At 43.6% G+C, this 17,516-nt stretch overlaps 1 protein-coding gene across 3 annotated transcripts in view; it reads right to left on the bottom strand.

Moving 5' to 3' along the window:
* The window catches only part of ASRGL1 (asparaginase and isoaspartyl peptidase 1), a 50,294-nt gene that overhangs the window by 22,279 nt on the left and 10,499 nt on the right, over positions 1-17,516 (bottom strand). For all 3 annotated transcript variants that reach the window (XM_012499224.2, XM_030810949.1, XM_030810948.1), the window contains exons 3-4: positions 8,894-9,036; positions 7,932-8,089 (exon numbers count right to left, since the gene is read on the bottom strand). In XM_012499224.2, coding sequence (XP_012354678.2) covers positions 7,932-8,089; positions 8,894-9,036 — 301 coding nt within the window. The remainder of the gene's footprint in view (positions 1-7,931; positions 8,090-8,893; positions 9,037-17,516) is intronic.

The following is a 17,516-nucleotide window of genomic DNA, read 5'->3' as shown; positions in this document are numbered from 1 at the left end:
ATAATCTCATTTTAGACATTTCCAAATTAAAAGAACAAATGTTCGAAGCATCAAAAGCCCATTTAAATTTGGTACCAGGAACTGACGCAATCACGGGAGTTGCTGATGGTCCCACAAATCTTAACCCTGTCACTTGGGTTAAGACCATCGGAAGTACTATTATTGTAAATTTCATATTAATCCTTGTGTGCCTGTTCTGTCTGTTGTTAGTCTGCAGGTGTACCCAGCAGCTCCGAAGACACAGCTACCATGGAGAATGAGCCATGATGATGATGGCGGTTTTATCAAAAAGAAAAGGGGGAAATGTGGGGAAAAGAAAGAGAGATCAGACTGTTACTGTGTCTACGTAGAAAGAAGTAGACATAAGAGACTCCATTTTGTTCTGTACTAAGAAAAATTCTTCTGCCTTGAGATGCTGTTAATCTGTAACCCTAGCCCCAACCCTCTGCTCGCAGAGACATGTGCTGTGTTGACTCAAGGTTTAATAGATTTAGGGCTATGCGGGATGTGCTTTGTTAAAAAAAGTGCTTGAAGGCAGTATGCTTGTTAAAAGTCATCACTATTCTCTAATCTCAAGTACCCAGGGACACAATACACTGTGGAAGACTCTAGGGAACTCTGCCTGGGAAAGCCAGGTATTGTCCAAGGTTTCTCTCCATGTGATAGCCTGAGATATGGCCTTGTGGGAAGGGAAAGACCTGACTGTCCCCCAGCCCGACACCTGTAAAGGGTCTGTGCTGAGGATTAGTGAAAGAGGAAGGCCTCTTTGCAGTTGTGATAAGAGGAAGGCCTCTGTCTCCTGCTCATCCCTGGGCAATGGAATGTCTCGGTGTAAAACCTGATTGTATGTTCTATTTACTGATAGGAGAAAACCACCTTAGGGCTGGAGGTGAGATGTGCTAGCAGCAATACTGCTCTTTAATGCACCAAGATATTTGTATACGTGCACATCGAGGCACAGCACCTTTTCTTAACCTTGTTTATGACACAGAGACCTTTGTTCACATGTTTTCCTGCTGACCCTCTCCCCACTATTACCCTATTGTCCTGCCACATCCCCCCTCCAAGATGGTAGAGATAATGATCAATAAATACTGAGGGAACTCAGAGACCAGTGACAGCGCGGGTCCTCCGTATGCTGAGCGCCAGTCCCCTAGGCCCACTTTTCTTTCTCTATACTTTGTCTCTGTGTCTCTTTCTTTTCTCAGTCTGTCATCCCACCTGATGAGAAACACCCACAGGTGTGGAAGGGCAGGCCACCCCTTCAACCATTTCACAATATCTATTGGAACTGATCATATGCACATTCCATGACTCAGCAGTTATACACCTGTGTATCTGTTCATCAGAAATGTGGACAGGTGTTCACCAAAAAAGCACAAGTGTTCACAGCAGCAGTAGGTGTAATACAGTAGTCCCCACTTCTTTTCAGGGGATACGTTCCAAGACCCTCAGTGGATGCCTGAAACCTCAGCTAGCACTGACTTCTATAAACACTATGTTTTCCCCTATACTGTATGTACATATCTATGATAAAGTTTAGTTGATAAATTAGGCACAGTAAGAGATTAACAATAATAAAATAATACAATTATAACAATATACTGTAGTAAAAGTTATGTGAATGTGGTCTCTTTCTCAAAACATCAGACTGCGGTTTAGTGTGGGTAACTGAAAGCACAGAAAGTGAAACCGCAGATAAGGGGGAGCTACTGTAACCCTAAACTGGTTACAGTCTCAAACTCCTGACCTCAAGTAATCCACCTGCCAGGAAAAAAAATTAAAATCTTTTATTATTTATTTATTTATTCTTGAGACGGAGTCTCGCTCTGTTGCCCAGGCTGGAGTGCAGTGATGCGATCTCGGCTCACCGCAACCTCTGCCTCCTGGTTTCAAGCTATTCTCCTGCCTCAGCCTCCCAGTACCTGGGACTACAGGCGTGTGCCACCATGCCCAGCTAATTTTTGTATTTTTAGTAGAGATGGGGTTTCACTATGTTGGCCAGGCTGGTCTCGAACTCCTGACCTTGTGATCCACCTGCCTCAGCCTCCCAAAGTGCTGGAATTACAGGCATGAGCCACTGCACCCGGCCTATTTTATTTCATTTTTGAGATGGAGTTTTGCTCTTGTTGACCAGGCTGGAGTGCAATGGTGTGATCTCGGCTCACTGAAACCTCCACCTCCTGGGTGCAAGTGATTCTCCTGCCTCAGCCTCCCAAGTAGCTGGGATTACAGGCATGTGCCACCACGCCCAACTAATTTTGTATTTTTAGTAGAGACAGGGTTTCACCATGTTGGTCAACTGGTCTCAAACTCCTGAGCTCAAGTAATCCACCCGCCTCAGCCTCCCAAACTGCTGGGATTACAGGAGTGAGCCACTGTGCCTGGCCCTAAAATCTTTTTTTTTTTTTTTTTTGAGACAGAGTTTTGCTGTTGTCCAGGCTGGACTGCAGTGGTGCAATGTCGGCTCACTGCACGCTCCGCCTTCCGGGTTCACGCCATTCTCCTGCCTCAGCCTCCCGAGTAGCTGGGACTACAGGCGTCCGCCACCACGCCCGGCTAATTTTTTGCATATTTAGTAGAGACAGGGTTTCACTGTGTTAGCCAGGATGGTCTCGATCTCCTGACCTCGTAATCCACCCACCTCAGCCTCCCAAGCTGCTGGGATCACAGGCGTGAGGCACCGTGCCTGGCCCTAAAATCTTTCATATAGCAAAAATACCATAGCAAAAGCAAAATAAAAACAGCAGATTTGGGATTTTTAAAAAAATTTTATTTACAGCAGAACATAACCTTAAGGATGATAAGAAAGAGCCAGGTGCAGTGGCTTGTGCCTGTAGTTCCTGCTACTCAAGAGGATGAGGTAGGAGGACCACTTGAGCCCAGGAGCTCAAGGCCAGCCTGAGCGACATAGAGAAATCCCATCTATCTATAAAGAATGTTAAAAAAGTAAAAGAAAAAACAATGAGACTGATAAGAAAGGGAAAAAAGAACTCAAAGGAAAAAATGAGTGGACAAAAATAGGCAAATTCGTAAAAAGGAAAATCCCATAAACAAATGTAAAATGCTCAAACTCATTGTCAGGGAAGAGCAAATTAAAGTAACAGTGTTACCCTTTACCTGTTAGATAAGGAAGGAGGGTTCTCCCAGTCCTGCTGGTGGCAGGCCCACCTCTAACATTTGCAAGGGGCCATGGCAACAATACAAATACAACTGGAGGCTCATGTACCATATATTTAATATTTGGAAGTTATAAGTATGTTCTATCCTGTTACTGTGGTAAACGTATTTTGAAAAATCGGTATTTTTCTTGTATATATGTTCCATTGTATATAAGGTAAACTTTTTTTTTTTTTTTTGAGACAGTCTTGCTCTGTGGCCCAGGCTGGAGTACAGTGGTGTGATCTCGGCTCACTGCCACTTCCATCTCCCAGGTTCAAGTGATTCTCCTGCCTCAGCCTCCTGAGTAGCTGGGATTACAGGCATGTACCACCATGCCCGGCTAATTTTTTGTATTTCAGTAGAGACGGAGTTTCACCATGTTGGCCCCAGGGTGGTCTTGAACTCCTCAGCTCAGGCAATCTGCCTGTCTTGGCCTCCCAAAGTTCTAGGATTACAGGCATAAGCCACTGCACCCGGCCATGAATGTTTTGATATACATAGTGAAATTATGATTACAGTCAACCAGAAAAACATACCTATCATCTCAGTTACCTTTTTTTGTGGTAAGAGTACCTAAAATCTACTTTTTTTTTTTTTTTTTTGAGACGGAGTCTTGCTCTGTTGCCCAGGCTGAAGTGCAGTGGCACCATCTCAGCTCACAGCAACCTCCGCCTCCTGGGTTTAAGGAATTCTCTGCTTCAGCCTCCCAAATAGCTGAGATTACAGGCGCGTGCCACCAGGCCCAGCTAATTTTTCTGTATTTTTAGTAGAGATGAAGTTTTACCATCTTGGCCAGGCTGGTCTTGAACTCCTGACCTCATGATCTGCCCACATTGGCTTCCCAAAGTGCTGGGATTACAGGCGTGAGCCACTGTGCCCAGCCTCTTTTTTCTTTTTGAGACGGAGTCTTGCACTGTTGCCCAGGCTGGACTGCAGGGGCATGATCTTGGCTCACTGCAACCTCTGCCTCCCGGGTTCAAGCGATTCCCCTGCCTCAGCCTCACGAGTAGCTGGGATTACAGGTGCCCACCACCATGCCCGGCTAATTTTTGTATATTTAGTAGAGATGATGGGGTTTCACCATGTTGGACAGGCTGGTTTCAAACTCCTGGTCTCAGGTGATCCACCCACCTTGGCCTCCCAAAGTGCTGGGATTAGAGGCATGAGCCACTGCATCCGGCCTCTAAAATCTACTCTTAGCAAATTTCCAGTACACAATATTATTAGCTATAGTCCTAATATTATACTTCTCCAGACATACACATGCTACATAACAGTAATTTTGTCCCCTCTGGCTTACACCTTCCCATTTCTCCCTCCCACCCCTGGTAACTACCATTCCATTCTTTGTTTCTATGTATTCAATGTTTCTTTCTTTCTTTTTTTTTTTGAGATGGAGTTTTGCTCGTCGCCCAGGCTGGAGTGCAACGGCGCGGTCTCGGCTCACTGCAACCTCTGCCTCCTAGGTTCAAGGGATTCCACTGCCTCAGCCTCCCAGTAGCTGGGATTACAGGCACCCGCCACCACGTCCAGCTAATTTTTATATTTTTAGTAGATATGGGGTTTCACCATGTTGGCCAGGCTGGTCTCGAACTACTGACCTCAGGTGATCCGCCTGCCTCAGCTTCCCAAAGTGCTGAGATTACAAGGAGTGAGCCACCACCACTCCCAGCCTCAATGTTCCTTTTTGTTTTACATTCCACATTTAAGTGAGATCATGTAGTATCTTTCTGTGTCTGGCTTATTTCACTTAGTATCATGTTGTTGCAAATGGCAGGATCTCCTCCTTTTCTTACCACGGAATTATATTCCACTGTATATATACATTATACTTTATCCATTCTTCATTGATGGACAGACACTGTAGTTGTTTCAATATCCTGGCTATTTTGAATAATGCTGCAATGAACATGGAAGTGCAGATATCTTTACTAGATGGTGATTTAATTTCCTTTGGGTATATGCCCAGAAGTGGGATTGCTGGGTTATAAGGTAGTTCTATTTTTAATTTCTTTAGGAGCCTCCATACTATTTGATCTGGAAAAATGTTGAAATGCTATGGTTTTCACATGACCGAAAGCTGACAAACTACCAATGATGACTTAACTTAGTTATTATTGTGTATACCAGGGTCATTTGTTCATCGGCTGGTGATGGCAGATGAATGGCAAACACACACACACACGCACACATGCGCGTGCACACACATACAGACACATTTAATAAATTATGTATTTATTCCATTAAAATACTTTTTCTTGGCTTCATTCCAGGGAGTACTGATGACTTTATTTATTTTTTTTTTTGAGACGGACTCTTGCCCGTCACCCAGGCTGGAGTGCAGTGGTGCGATTTCAGCTCACTGCAACCTCCCCCTCCTGGGTTCTAGCAATTCTCCTGCCTCAGCCTCCTGGGTTCTAGCAATTCTCCTGCCTCAGCCTCCTGAGAAGCGGGGACTACAGGTGCACGCTGCCATACCTGGCTAATTTTTTGTATTTTTTAGTAGAGACGGGGTTTCACCATGTTGCCCAGGCTGGTTGTGAACTCCTGAGCTCAGGCAATCCACCCGCCTCGGCCTCCCGAAGTGCTGGGATTACAGGCGTGAGCCACCAAGCCTGGCCTGATGATGTTCTTATACTTAACGTGAATTCTCCTGAAAAAATGGCAAAAAAGACAAGCTTTCTTCAGTCAACATAGTTTTTAGCAAGTTTTTAATTAACTTTAATTTAGAGAAGCTTCCTTCTGCTGAAGCAGCAGCAACTGGAATTACCAACAAAATTCTTAAAGCAGTACTTAGATTTAGAAATGAATACTGATTTTTACATTATCACATTCAAATACTGTATGGATTTATATATAAATTGTGATTGCAGAGTGTATTAAAATTTTTAACTTGATCATATAAATCACAATCACTTAGTCGTTTTTATAATCTTTTAAACAGTATCTAGGTCTATGCAGATAAATTCTTTTAAGTTTTGATGCTGGTATATTCTGAAGAAAATAAAAAACAGGAGAATGTTATTCAATTTTGTTCAAATCTCTCTTCAGATGATACTATGCTCAGATTTATAATCAATTGAAAAATAGTCTCTATAGAAACTGGTTTAGGGATTATCTGTCTATGAATTTTCTTCAAGCTAGGTAAATATTTTTGTTCCCTTGTTTCAATTTCCCTGGATTTTGCTGGAACATCATTTTTGTTGTATATCTCACATGCAGTTTTGATTTTGTTTCTATAAACTTAAAAAAAATTTAAATTGGCCAGGTGCGGTGGCTCACGCCTGTAATCCCAGCACTTTGGGAGGCTGAGGCGGGCGGATCACGAGGTCAGGAGATCGAGACCATCCTGGCTAACACGGTGAAACCCCGTCTCTACTAAAAATACAAAAAATCAGCCGGGCATGGCAGTGGGTGCCTGTAGTCCCAGCTACTCGGGAGGATGAGGCAGGAGAATGGCGTGAACCCCGGAGGCGGAGCTTGCAGTGAGCTGAGATTGTGCCACTGCACTCCAGCCTAGGTGACAGACAGAGACTCTGTCACACACACACAGAAAAAAATTAAATCCTTTAAAGGTGAATTAGCCATATCCATATATTTATATAGATATTTATGTGTGTGTGTATGTCAGATAAGGAAGGAGATACTCCCAGAAAAAAAAATTTACATATATATATAAAATATATATATTTTGGTTATGGTTTTGTTAAATTTATTAATAAAAATCAGATTTATACTAAATAGTACAAGTTCAAAATTAATTTCACTTTTTGTTAAAGTCCATGATTTGCTCTTTGAAGACTTTTTGTGGTTTTGCTGAATTCTTCTTATCTAAATTCAATTTAATTACTTCAACAGCATTTTGTTGGTATTCTCATCATGCACCTGACACTTGTTATAGGGTGAAATATAAGTTTAGTCAAGATATTCCATCTTTGGGCATATCTAGAAAACACTGCATTTATTCCCTCTATTGTTCCAAAGCATCACCATTAGTGGCACAGTGGAGGTCATGCATCCTAGAAACAAATTTCAAACGATGGGCTGTATATGTCACATAGTATGCTTCTGGATTCATAGCCAAGCTTCTTGCTTGTACATCTCTCATTTACCAACCATGTTTGCTCCATTGTCACAGGCTTGCCTTCAACAATCCTTGAAATTGTCTAAAACAGAAAGTTTTCTTTCAATTCTTCACTTAATTCAAAAATCACACTTTAAGGAGGAGATATAAAGCCAATGAAACATGGAATGATTTAGACTTGTTTTTCTTCAAGCAGTAATGGTACACTCATGGTACTATGAGTACCACGGTACACTCTAGTTGAACTGAGTAACTATTTTATTAAAAAATTTTGGGCTGGGCACGGTGGCTCATGCCTGTAATCCCAGCACTTTGGGAGGCCGAGGCAGGTGGATCACCTGAGGTCAGGAGTTTGAGACCAGCCTGGCCAACACGGTGAAACCCTGCCTCTACTAAAAATACAAAAAAATAAAAAAAACGAGCCGGGTGCAGTGGTGTGTGCCTGTAGTCCCAGCTACTCAGGAGGCTGAGGCAGGAGAACCGCTTGAGTCTGGGAGGCGGAGGTTGTAGTGAGCCGAGATTGCACCACTGTACTCCAGTCTGGGCAACAGAGGGAGACTCCGTCTCAAACAAAACAAAACAAAACAAAACAAAACAAAACAAAAGAATTTTAGATAACCAAGTATTTGCCAAACTTTCATATTTTAATAACTCCTAAATAATGTGAGCCACAGGTAAGACTTACTTTTGACAATCTGTTTTCTGAGCACCTTTTTCGTGCTTCTCTTTTTCCAGGCGCTTTTTGTTTTTCTCTGTTACCAGTTTTTCTCCAGGAATCTCTGGAACCCCCATAGCTGCTGCAAACTGTGCTGCGCCTTGGTCAGTCAGAAAGCAATGAGGTGTCTGAGCCAGAAAGAAAAGAGAAAATTATTGTTTTTTTGAAAATTTTAAATCTTTTTAACTGTTCTAACTGTGTTGAAATAATTACTTCTCTCTGGGTGCAAAGGATCAAAAATACAAATTCCAGTGGTTTGCTTTTCTGTATGCTGAAAAAAGCCTGACTGAGTTTTTGTATTAAAAAAGAGGCTGGGCGCGGTGGCTCACGCTTGTAATCCCAGCACTTTGGGAGGCCAAGGTGGGCGGATCATGAGGTCAGGAGATCGAGACCACGGTGAAACCCCGTCTCTACTACAAATACAAAAAAATTAGCCGGGCGTGGTGGCGAGCGCCTGTAGTCCCAGCTACTCGGAGAGGCTGAGGCAGGAGAATGGCGTGAACCCAGGAGGCGGAGCTTGCAGTGAGCCGAGATTGCGCCACTGCACTCCAGCCTGGGTGACAGAGCGAGACTCCGTCTCAAAAAAAAAATAAAAAAGACCCCAATTGATGGGACATTACTAGAGATGCGATTTACATATACGTTAAATTTAGAGAACTCAATCCATCTTTAACATATGCTATTAAATAGCTGGTCTGGTCAGTTTGTATGTGGTGTGAAGAAAATACAGGAAGATAAAGTAATCATTCACTGGTCAAGTGATTCCTAGTCAAAAGTCGTGTGTGATTTGAGAAACTCAAATACATTGCTTCTGTTTTGTGCATATTTTTAGGAGAACAGTGATCTCAAGTATTTCTGCACAGTTGGAGCCCTTATCACTGCAGCATAACGATAACAATTCATTAGGAAAAGGCTGCTTTAGTCACATATACCTTTTCCATGACAAGCCGAGCAAGTTTAATGGGATTTGCTATACACCGGACTGCGGACACTGCTCCTGCAGACAGGTCTTTTCCATCCATGATACTAGCATCCATTTCAACCTCACCATTTGTGTTCAAGACAGACCCACAACCTAAAACCAAAAAGAAGTTGAAAAGCAAGAATTAAGAATTTAGAAATGGCTCCAGATTTTCCTCTAATTTGCTCCCTTTAATCCATCCTCTATTCCATTGCCAGAGGAACATTTTTTTCAAGAGAAATCTTGGCCGGGCGCAGTGGCTCATGCCTATAATTCCAGCACTTTGGGAGGCTGAGGTGCACAGATCATGAGGTCAGATCGAGACCATCCTGGCTAACATGTGAAACCTCGTCTCTACTAAAAATCCAAAAAATTACCCGGGCATGGTGGCCCGCACCTGTAGTCACAGCTACTCGGGAGGCTGAGGCAGGAAAATTGCTTGAACTTGGGAGGCGGAGGTTGCAGTGAGCCGAGATCGCACCATTGCACTCCAGCCTGGGCGACAGAGCGAGACTTCGTCTCAAAAAAAAAAAAAAAAGAGAGAGAGAAGTCTTGACTTGGAGGCTGGGTGTGGTGGCTCACGCCTGTAATCCCAGCACTTTGGGAGGCCAAGGTGGGTGGATCACTTGAGGTCAGGAGTTTGAGACCAGCTTGGCCAACATGGTGAAACCCTGTCTCTACTAAAAATATAAAAACTAGCCAGGCGTGGTGGTGCGTGCCTGTAATCCCGGCTACTTGGGAGGCTGAGGCAGGAGAATCACCTGAACCTGGGAGGCGGAGGTTGCCATGAGCCAAGGGTGACAGAGTTAGACTCCGTTTCAAAAAAAAAAAAAAAAAAAAGAAATCTGACTTGGCACTCCATGACCTATAAAATAAAAAGTACAAAGCCCTTCTTAACCTGGCCTTTGACCTGCTTTTCCAGCTTCATTTTCTCTCCTTGGCTATATTTTACTGAAATAAGGTTTCCCTGAAGACAGTAGTCCTCTTATCCACAGCCTTGCTTCTGAGGTTTCAGTTATCCTCAGTCAACCATGGCCCCAAATTATTAAATGGAAAATTCCAGAAATAAACACTTCTCGCACCATCCCACTCTGTCCTTCAGAGGGACGTGATTCCTCCCTTTGTCCAGCATATCCACACTGTATAGGTTACCTGCCTGCTAGTCACTTAGCAGCCATCTCGAATACCAAGCAGATCAACTATAGTAGCACCCCTCAGTGCTTGTGTTCAAGAAACCCTTATTTTACTTAATAATGGTCTCAAAGCACAAGAGTAGTCATGCTGGCATACTGTTATAATTGTTTTATTTTATTATCAGTTGTTATCAATCTCTTACTGTGGCTAATATATCAAACTTTATCATATGTATGTATGTATGTATGAAAAAACCAGTCGATATAGGGTTGAGTACCACTGGTGGTTTCAGGCACCCACTGGGGGTTTGAAACACATCCCCCATAGATAAGGGAGGGCTACTATGTACCAGGAGCCCTCGTGTCTCTGTGCCTTTGCACATGCTGTTGTTTATACCACTAGCACCCTTTCTCTATATTTCTCTGCCCAGATAATGCCTACAAATCTAGCTATGCTTCTCAGTCTCTTTGTGCTTGTTTCTTCATGTGTAAAATGAGTAAGAACATCAACTCATTTAATCCTTACAACCATCAATGAGGTAGGTATTGCATATTAAACACTTAGAATAACATCTAGCATGTGTAGGCAAACAGTAAGTGTTTGCTGCCCTGATTACATGCCAATTTAACAGGTGGGGAAACCAAAAAAGCAACTTTCCCAGTATCAAATGTCTTCTGGATAAAGAGCAAGGAATCAAATCCAGGTGTGTGGCTTAGACATCTACTTTCTTCTGCCAAAGAAGCTCACATCTTTTCCATCTGGCAATAATAAGGCAGCATCCCCTTACACTGACCAGCACAGGTTAGAGAAGACCTGATAAAAGATTTAAATAAATAAGATCCAAAGTCTTAAAACATAATATGCAAAATGTCTAGAATACAAGAGAAAGGTCACTCATCATACGAAGAACCAAGAACATCTCAACCTAAGGAAAAAGAATTAACAGATGACAATACCAAGATGACACAGATGTTGGAATTACCTGACAGGAATTTTAAAGCAGCCATTGGCCAGGCATGGTGGCTCATACCTGTGCTTTGTAATCCCAGCACTTTGGGAGGCTGAGGCAAGAGGATCTCTTGAGGCCTAGTTCAAGACCAACCTGGCCAACATAGCAAGACTCCATCTCTTAAAAAAAAAAATTAGCTGGGCGTAGTAGCACACACCCAAAGGCCTAGCCACTTGGGAGGCTGAGGCAAGAGGATCACTCGAGCCAGGGGTTTGAGGTTACAGTAAGCTGTGATTACACCACCGTACTCCAGCCTGGGTGACAGACTGAGACCCTGTCCCTTTAAAAAAAAAAAAAAAAAGCAGCATCATAAAAATGCTTCAATGAACTTGAAATAACTGAAAAAATTATAAAGTTTCAGCAAAGAAATATAAGATGTAAAGAATAACCAAACGGAAGTTAGAGCTGAAAAAATGTAATAATCAAAATAAGAAATCTCAACGGATGGGCTTAACAGCAGAACAGACAAGACAGAAGAATTACTGGACTAAGAAATCACTCAGTCTGAACAACAGAACAGGGCCTGGAAAAAACCAAAATAAACACAGCCCAGCTGACCAGTGGGACCATAACAAAAGAGCTAACATTCAAGTCATTAGACTCCTAGATGGGAGGAGAAAATGGGTGGGAATGAGAAGTATTCAAAAAAAAAAAAAAAATGGCTGAAAATTCCTTGTATTTGGCAAAAAGCATAAATCTACCAATTTAAGAAGGTGAGCAAGCCCTAAATAGGACTAAACACAAAGACATTCACACTAAGACACATCATAACCAAACCACCACAAACTAAAGAAAAAAAAACATTGAAAGTAGCAAGAGAGAAATGACACCTTACCTATAGGGGAGAAACCAATTTTAATGACAAAGAATTTGTCACCAGAAACCACGGAGGCCAGAAGGAAGAACAGCATTTTTCAAGTGCTGAAGAAAAGAACTATCAATTCAGAATTCTTTTTTTTTGTTCTGTTTTTTTTTTTTTTTGAGACGGAGTCTCGCTCTGTCACCCAGGCTGGAGTGCAGTGGCGCGACCTTGGCTCACTGCAAGCTCCGCCTCCCGGGTTCACGCCATTCTCCTACCTCAGCCTCCCCAGTAGCTGGGACTACAGGCGCCCGCCACCGCGCTCGGCTAATTTTTTGTATTTTTAGTAGAGACGGGGTTTCACCGTGTTAGCCAGGACGGTCTCGATCTCCTGACCTCGTGTTCCACCCGTCTCGGCCTCCCAAAGTGCTGGGATTACAGGCGTGAGCCACCGTGCCCGGCCTCAATTCAGAATTCTATATTCAGCAAATATCCTTCAGGAATGAAGGAGAAACCAAGATACACTCAGACTGTATTAGGAAGGTGCCAAAAAGGGGTAGGTTTCATTCTGAGGCTGCTGCTTTTTCTTTTTTTTAGACAGTTTCACTCCGTCGCCCAGGCTGGAGTGCAGTGGTGTGATCTCGGCTCACTGCAACATCTGCCTCCTGGGTTGAAGTGATTCTTGTGCCTCAGCTTCCTGAGTAGCTGAGATTACAGGTGCGCCACCACACCCGGCTAATTTTTGTATTTTTAGTAGAGACAGAGTTTCACCATGTTGGTCAGGCTGGTCTCGAACTCCTGACCTCAAGTGATCCACCCACCTCGGCCTCCCAAAGTGTTGGGATTACAGGCGTGAGCCACCACGCCCAGCCTTGAGGCTTCCTCTCTTGGCTTGTGGGTGGTTACTATCTCCCTGTGTGCTCACTGCTCCATGACCTCTTCTTGTGCCCATGAGAGTGGGCAAGCTCTCTGGTGTCTCCTATAAGGACACTAATCCTATTGGTTCAGGACTCCATCCTTATGACCTCACTTAATTTTAATTACTTCCTTGGAGGCCCCATCTCCAAACACAGCCAGGTTAGGGCTTCAACACTTAAATTTTGAGGGGGACATAAACATTCAGTCCATAACACAGATAAGGGCAAATGGGAAGAATTTGTTGTCAGCAGGCCTAACCTAAAAGAATGGCTAAAAGAAGTTCTTGGCTGGGTGAGGTGGCTCATGCCTGTAATCTCAGCACTTTGGAGGCCAAAGTAAGAGAACTGCTTGAGCCCAGGAGTTTGAGACCACCATGGGCCACACAGGGAGACCCTGTCTCTATAAAACAATAAAAAATTAGCTGGGTTTGGTGGTGCTCACCTGCAGTTTCAGCGTTACTTGGGAGACTGAGGTGGGAGGATCACTTGAGCCTAGGAGGTCAAGCCTGCAGTGAGCTCTGATTGTGCCACTGCACTCCAGTCTGGGTATCAGAGTAAAATTAATACCTTGTCTCCCCCCACCACCAAAAAAAAAGGATTTTTTTTTTTTTGGAGATGAGTTTCGCCCTTGTCGCCTAGGCTGGAGTGCAGTGACAGGATCTCAACTCACAGCAACCTCCCCCTCCAAGGTTCAAGTGATTCTCCTGCCTCAGCTTCCTCAGCAGCTGGGATTACAGGCGCCCGCCACCATGCCCAGCTAATTTTTGTACTTTTAGTAGGGACGGCGTTTCACCATGTTGGCTAGGCTGGTCTCGAACTCCTGACTTCAGGTGATCCATCTGTCTCAGCCTCCCAAAGTGCTGGGATTACATGCGTGAGCCACCAAGCTCAGCCGAAAAGGAATCTTGGAACGTTGGGAAGGAAGAAAGAATAAAGGAAGGAGGGAAAAAAATGGGTAAATATAATAGACTTTCCTTCTCCTCTTGAATTTTCCAAATTATGTTTGCCAGTTAAAGCAAAATGGTAACATTGTCTGAAGTGGTTCTCAATGTATATAGCGGAAATATTTAAGACAATTATATGATCAACAGGGGAGGGTAAAGGGACTATAAAGAAAGGTAAGGTCTCTAGGGTCTGCTTAAACTGGTAAAATGTTAACATTTTTAGACTGTGATAAGTTACATGTGTTTATCCATGTACAGCATAATATCCAGAGCAAACACCTAAAAAATCTATATAAAGAGATACACTCAAAAATACTACAGCTAAAACAAAATGAAATTCTAAAAAATGCTCAAATAACCCATAGGAAGGCAAGAAAAAGAAAGCAAAGACAACAAACAGAACACTAGACATACAATAGCAAGTTTAAATCTCAACATATCAGTAATTATATAATATGTAAATCTTCTAAATATACTAATTAGAAGACAGATATAGGCAAAGTGGATAATTTTATTTTTATTTTTTGAGACAGAGTCTTGCTCTGTTGCCCAGGCTGGAGTGCAGTGGTGTGATCTTGGCTCACTGCAACCTACACCTCACGGGTTCAAGCAATTCTCCTGCCTCAGCCTCCTGAGTAGCTGGGACTACAGGCATGTGCCACCACGCCTGGCTAATTTTTGTATTTTTAGTAGAGATGGGGTTTCACCATGTTGGCCAGGCTGGTTTTGAACTCCTGGCCTCAAGTGATCCATCTGCCTTGGCCACCCAAAGTGCTAGCATTACAGCCGTGAGCCACTGTGCCTGGCCTGGATAAAAAATTTGACCAAACTATATGGGGTCTACCATTTGCCCCAGAAATCACATCCCTGGGCATTTATCCCAGAGGTATGGACATTTACGTTCATATAAAAACCTGTTCATGAATGTTCATAGCAGCTTTATTTGTAATAGTCCCAAACTAGAAACAACCAAAATATCCTTTACCGGGTGAATGTTTAAATAAACTATGGTACAACTATACTAGAGAATACTACTCAGCAATAAAGAAATAGATATGGGCAACAACTTAGATGGATCTCAAGGGCAAAAATGCTGAATGAGAAAAGCCATTTCCAAAAGGTCACATACTGTATGATTCTGTCAGAGACGTCTGAACCAGAACAACTCCATCTTGAATAGGAGCTGGGTAAAATAAGGCTGAAACCTACTGGGCAGCAGGCATTCCCAGATGGTTAAGGCATTCTAAGTCACAGGATGAGACACAAGGTCAGCACAAGATACAGGTCATAAAGACCTTGCTGATAAAACAGGTTGCAGTAAAGAAGCCGGCCAAACCCCACCAAAACCAACATGGCCACCAGAGAGACCTCTGATCGTCCTCACTGCTCCACTCCCACCAGCGCCATGACAGTTTACAAATGCCATGACGACAGGAAGTTACCCCATATTGTCTAAAAAGGGGAGGCATGAATAATCCACCCCTTGTTTAGCATATCATCAAGAAATAACCATAAAAATGGGCAACCAGCAGCCCTCGGGGCTGCTCTATGGACTAGCCATGCTTTATTCCTTTACTTTCCTAATAAACTTGCTTTCATTTTACTCTACAGACTCGTCCTGAATTCCTTCTTGCATGAGATCCAAGAACCTTCTCTTGGGGTCTGGATCGGGACCCCTGTCCGGTAACAACTCCATTTACAGAACATTCTCAAAATTATAGTGATAAGAAACAGATAGTGATTGCTAGTTGTTAGGGAGGATGTCATACTGTGATTTATATGGAGAAACACATAGAGCTGTCCCTCACTATCCGTGGGGAATTGGATGTAGGACCCCTGGAAATATTGAAACTGCCTTTGCAAAAATTATTTCAATGAGAAAATTATGGCAGTGAAAGAGATCTGAGCTAACATACCACCCCATCTTGTCTTTCCCTTAATTATTCCTGGGCTATTGGGCAGAGCTAACTTTGAGAGACATTTAGGCTATAGTTAAAAGGATAACAGGCCTTGCCCCAAACGCAACTGCTTTTGTAAAGTGAATGAAAGTTCATCTAGGCTGGGCGCGGTGGCTCATGCCTGTAATCCCAGCACTCTAGGAGGCTGAGGTGAGAGGATCATGAGGTCAGGAGTTCGAGACCAGCCTGGCCAACATGGCGAAACTCCGTCTCTACTAAAAATACAAAAATTAGTTGGGCATGGTGGTGCATGCCTGTAATGCCAGCTATTCAGGAGGCTGAGGCAGGAGAATCGCTTCAACCTGGGAGGTGGAGGTTGCAGTGAGCCGAGATTGTGCCACTGCACTCCAGCGTGGGCAACAGAGTGTGACTCCATCTCAAAAAAACAAACAAAAAAACCCCCAAAAAACCAAAAAAGTTCATCAAGCTGGGGGAGAAGAGGAACCTGATTCTAATGAGGTGTAGACACAGACCGCCAACCATTCCTTCAGGTACCATCACTACTGCGGATTGGCCTTTTGCGATATCTTTTCAGATTTTTATGCATATCTGACATGCATGGCTCCACCTGGACCTGCCAACCCTCTCCCCTGTGGCCTCGCCCAGAAACAATTCAGTGCACAGGAGGACAGTTTTAACCCTTTTTTTTTTCTTTGAGGAGGAGTCTCGCTCTGTCGCCCAGGCTGGAGTGCAGTGGCGCGATCTTGGCTCACTGCAAACCTCCATCTCCCGGGTTCAAGTGATTCTCCTGCCTCAGCCTCCTCAGTAGCTGGGATTACAGGCGTGAGCCACCACGCCCGGCTAATTTTCGTATTTTTAGTAGAGACGGGGTTTCGCATGTTGGCCAGGCTGGTCTCGATCTCCTGACCTCAGGTGATCCACCTGCCTCAGCCTCCCAAAGTGCTGGGATTACAGGTGTGAGCCACCGCGCCCAGCCATGACCCCCTTTCATTTCATCTCTGCCCCAATCAGCAGCAAGCCTTGCCATTCGCACCCCTTTCCCCAAACTGGTTTTGAAAAACCCCTAACCCAGGAGCTTTGGAAGAGATGATGAGTACTAACTCCATCTCCCACATGGTGTGGCTGGCCATGTGGTCTATTAAATTTTTTCCTTACTACAATGCCACAATCTTTACTTGTGTAGCAGGCACGAAAAACCCCTTGGGCAGTTACAATATCAAAATCCATGGATGCCCAAGCCCTCTACATGAAATGGCATAGTATTTGCATATACTCTATGGACATTCTCCTGTAAACTTTAAATCATCTCTAGATCACTTATGATACCTGATACAATGTCTACCATATCCGTTTATTAGTGTGGATTCAACGTAGTACTTGGTGTGAGGCAAATTCAAGTTTTGCTTTTTGGAACTTAAAATTTTGCAAAGGCAATTTTTTTATTTTTTAGATGGAGCCTCATTCTGTCGCCCAGACTGGGGTGCAATGGGGCTATCTTGGCTCACTACAACCTCTGCATCCTGAGTTCAAGCAATTCTCCTGTCTGAGCCTCCCAAGTAGCTGGGACTACAGGAGCCACCATGCCCAGCTAATTTTTGTATTTTTAGTTTCATCATATTGGTCAGGCTGGTTTTGAACTCCTGACCTCATGTGATCCACCTGCCTTGGCCTCCCAAAGTGCTGAGATTACAGGCATGAGGCAACACACCTGGCTTGCAAAGGCAGTCTTATATGGATTTTTTTTCCCCAAATATTTTCAACTTGAGATTGGGTAAATCCACATATGTGGAAGGCCTGGACACAAAGTTTGGTCTTCCTGTTTCCTGACACACAGCTCCTAAAATACTTGGAAGCTCCAAAGTGGTAAGTTAT

The sequence above is a fragment of the Nomascus leucogenys genome, chromosome 4 (assembly GCF_006542625.1).
Source record: "Nomascus leucogenys isolate Asia chromosome 4, Asia_NLE_v1, whole genome shotgun sequence".
NCBI lineage: Eukaryota > Metazoa > Chordata > Mammalia > Primates > Hylobatidae > Nomascus > Nomascus leucogenys.
The sequence above is the reverse complement of the archived record's forward strand: the minus strand, read 5'-3'. Positions and strand labels throughout refer to the sequence as shown.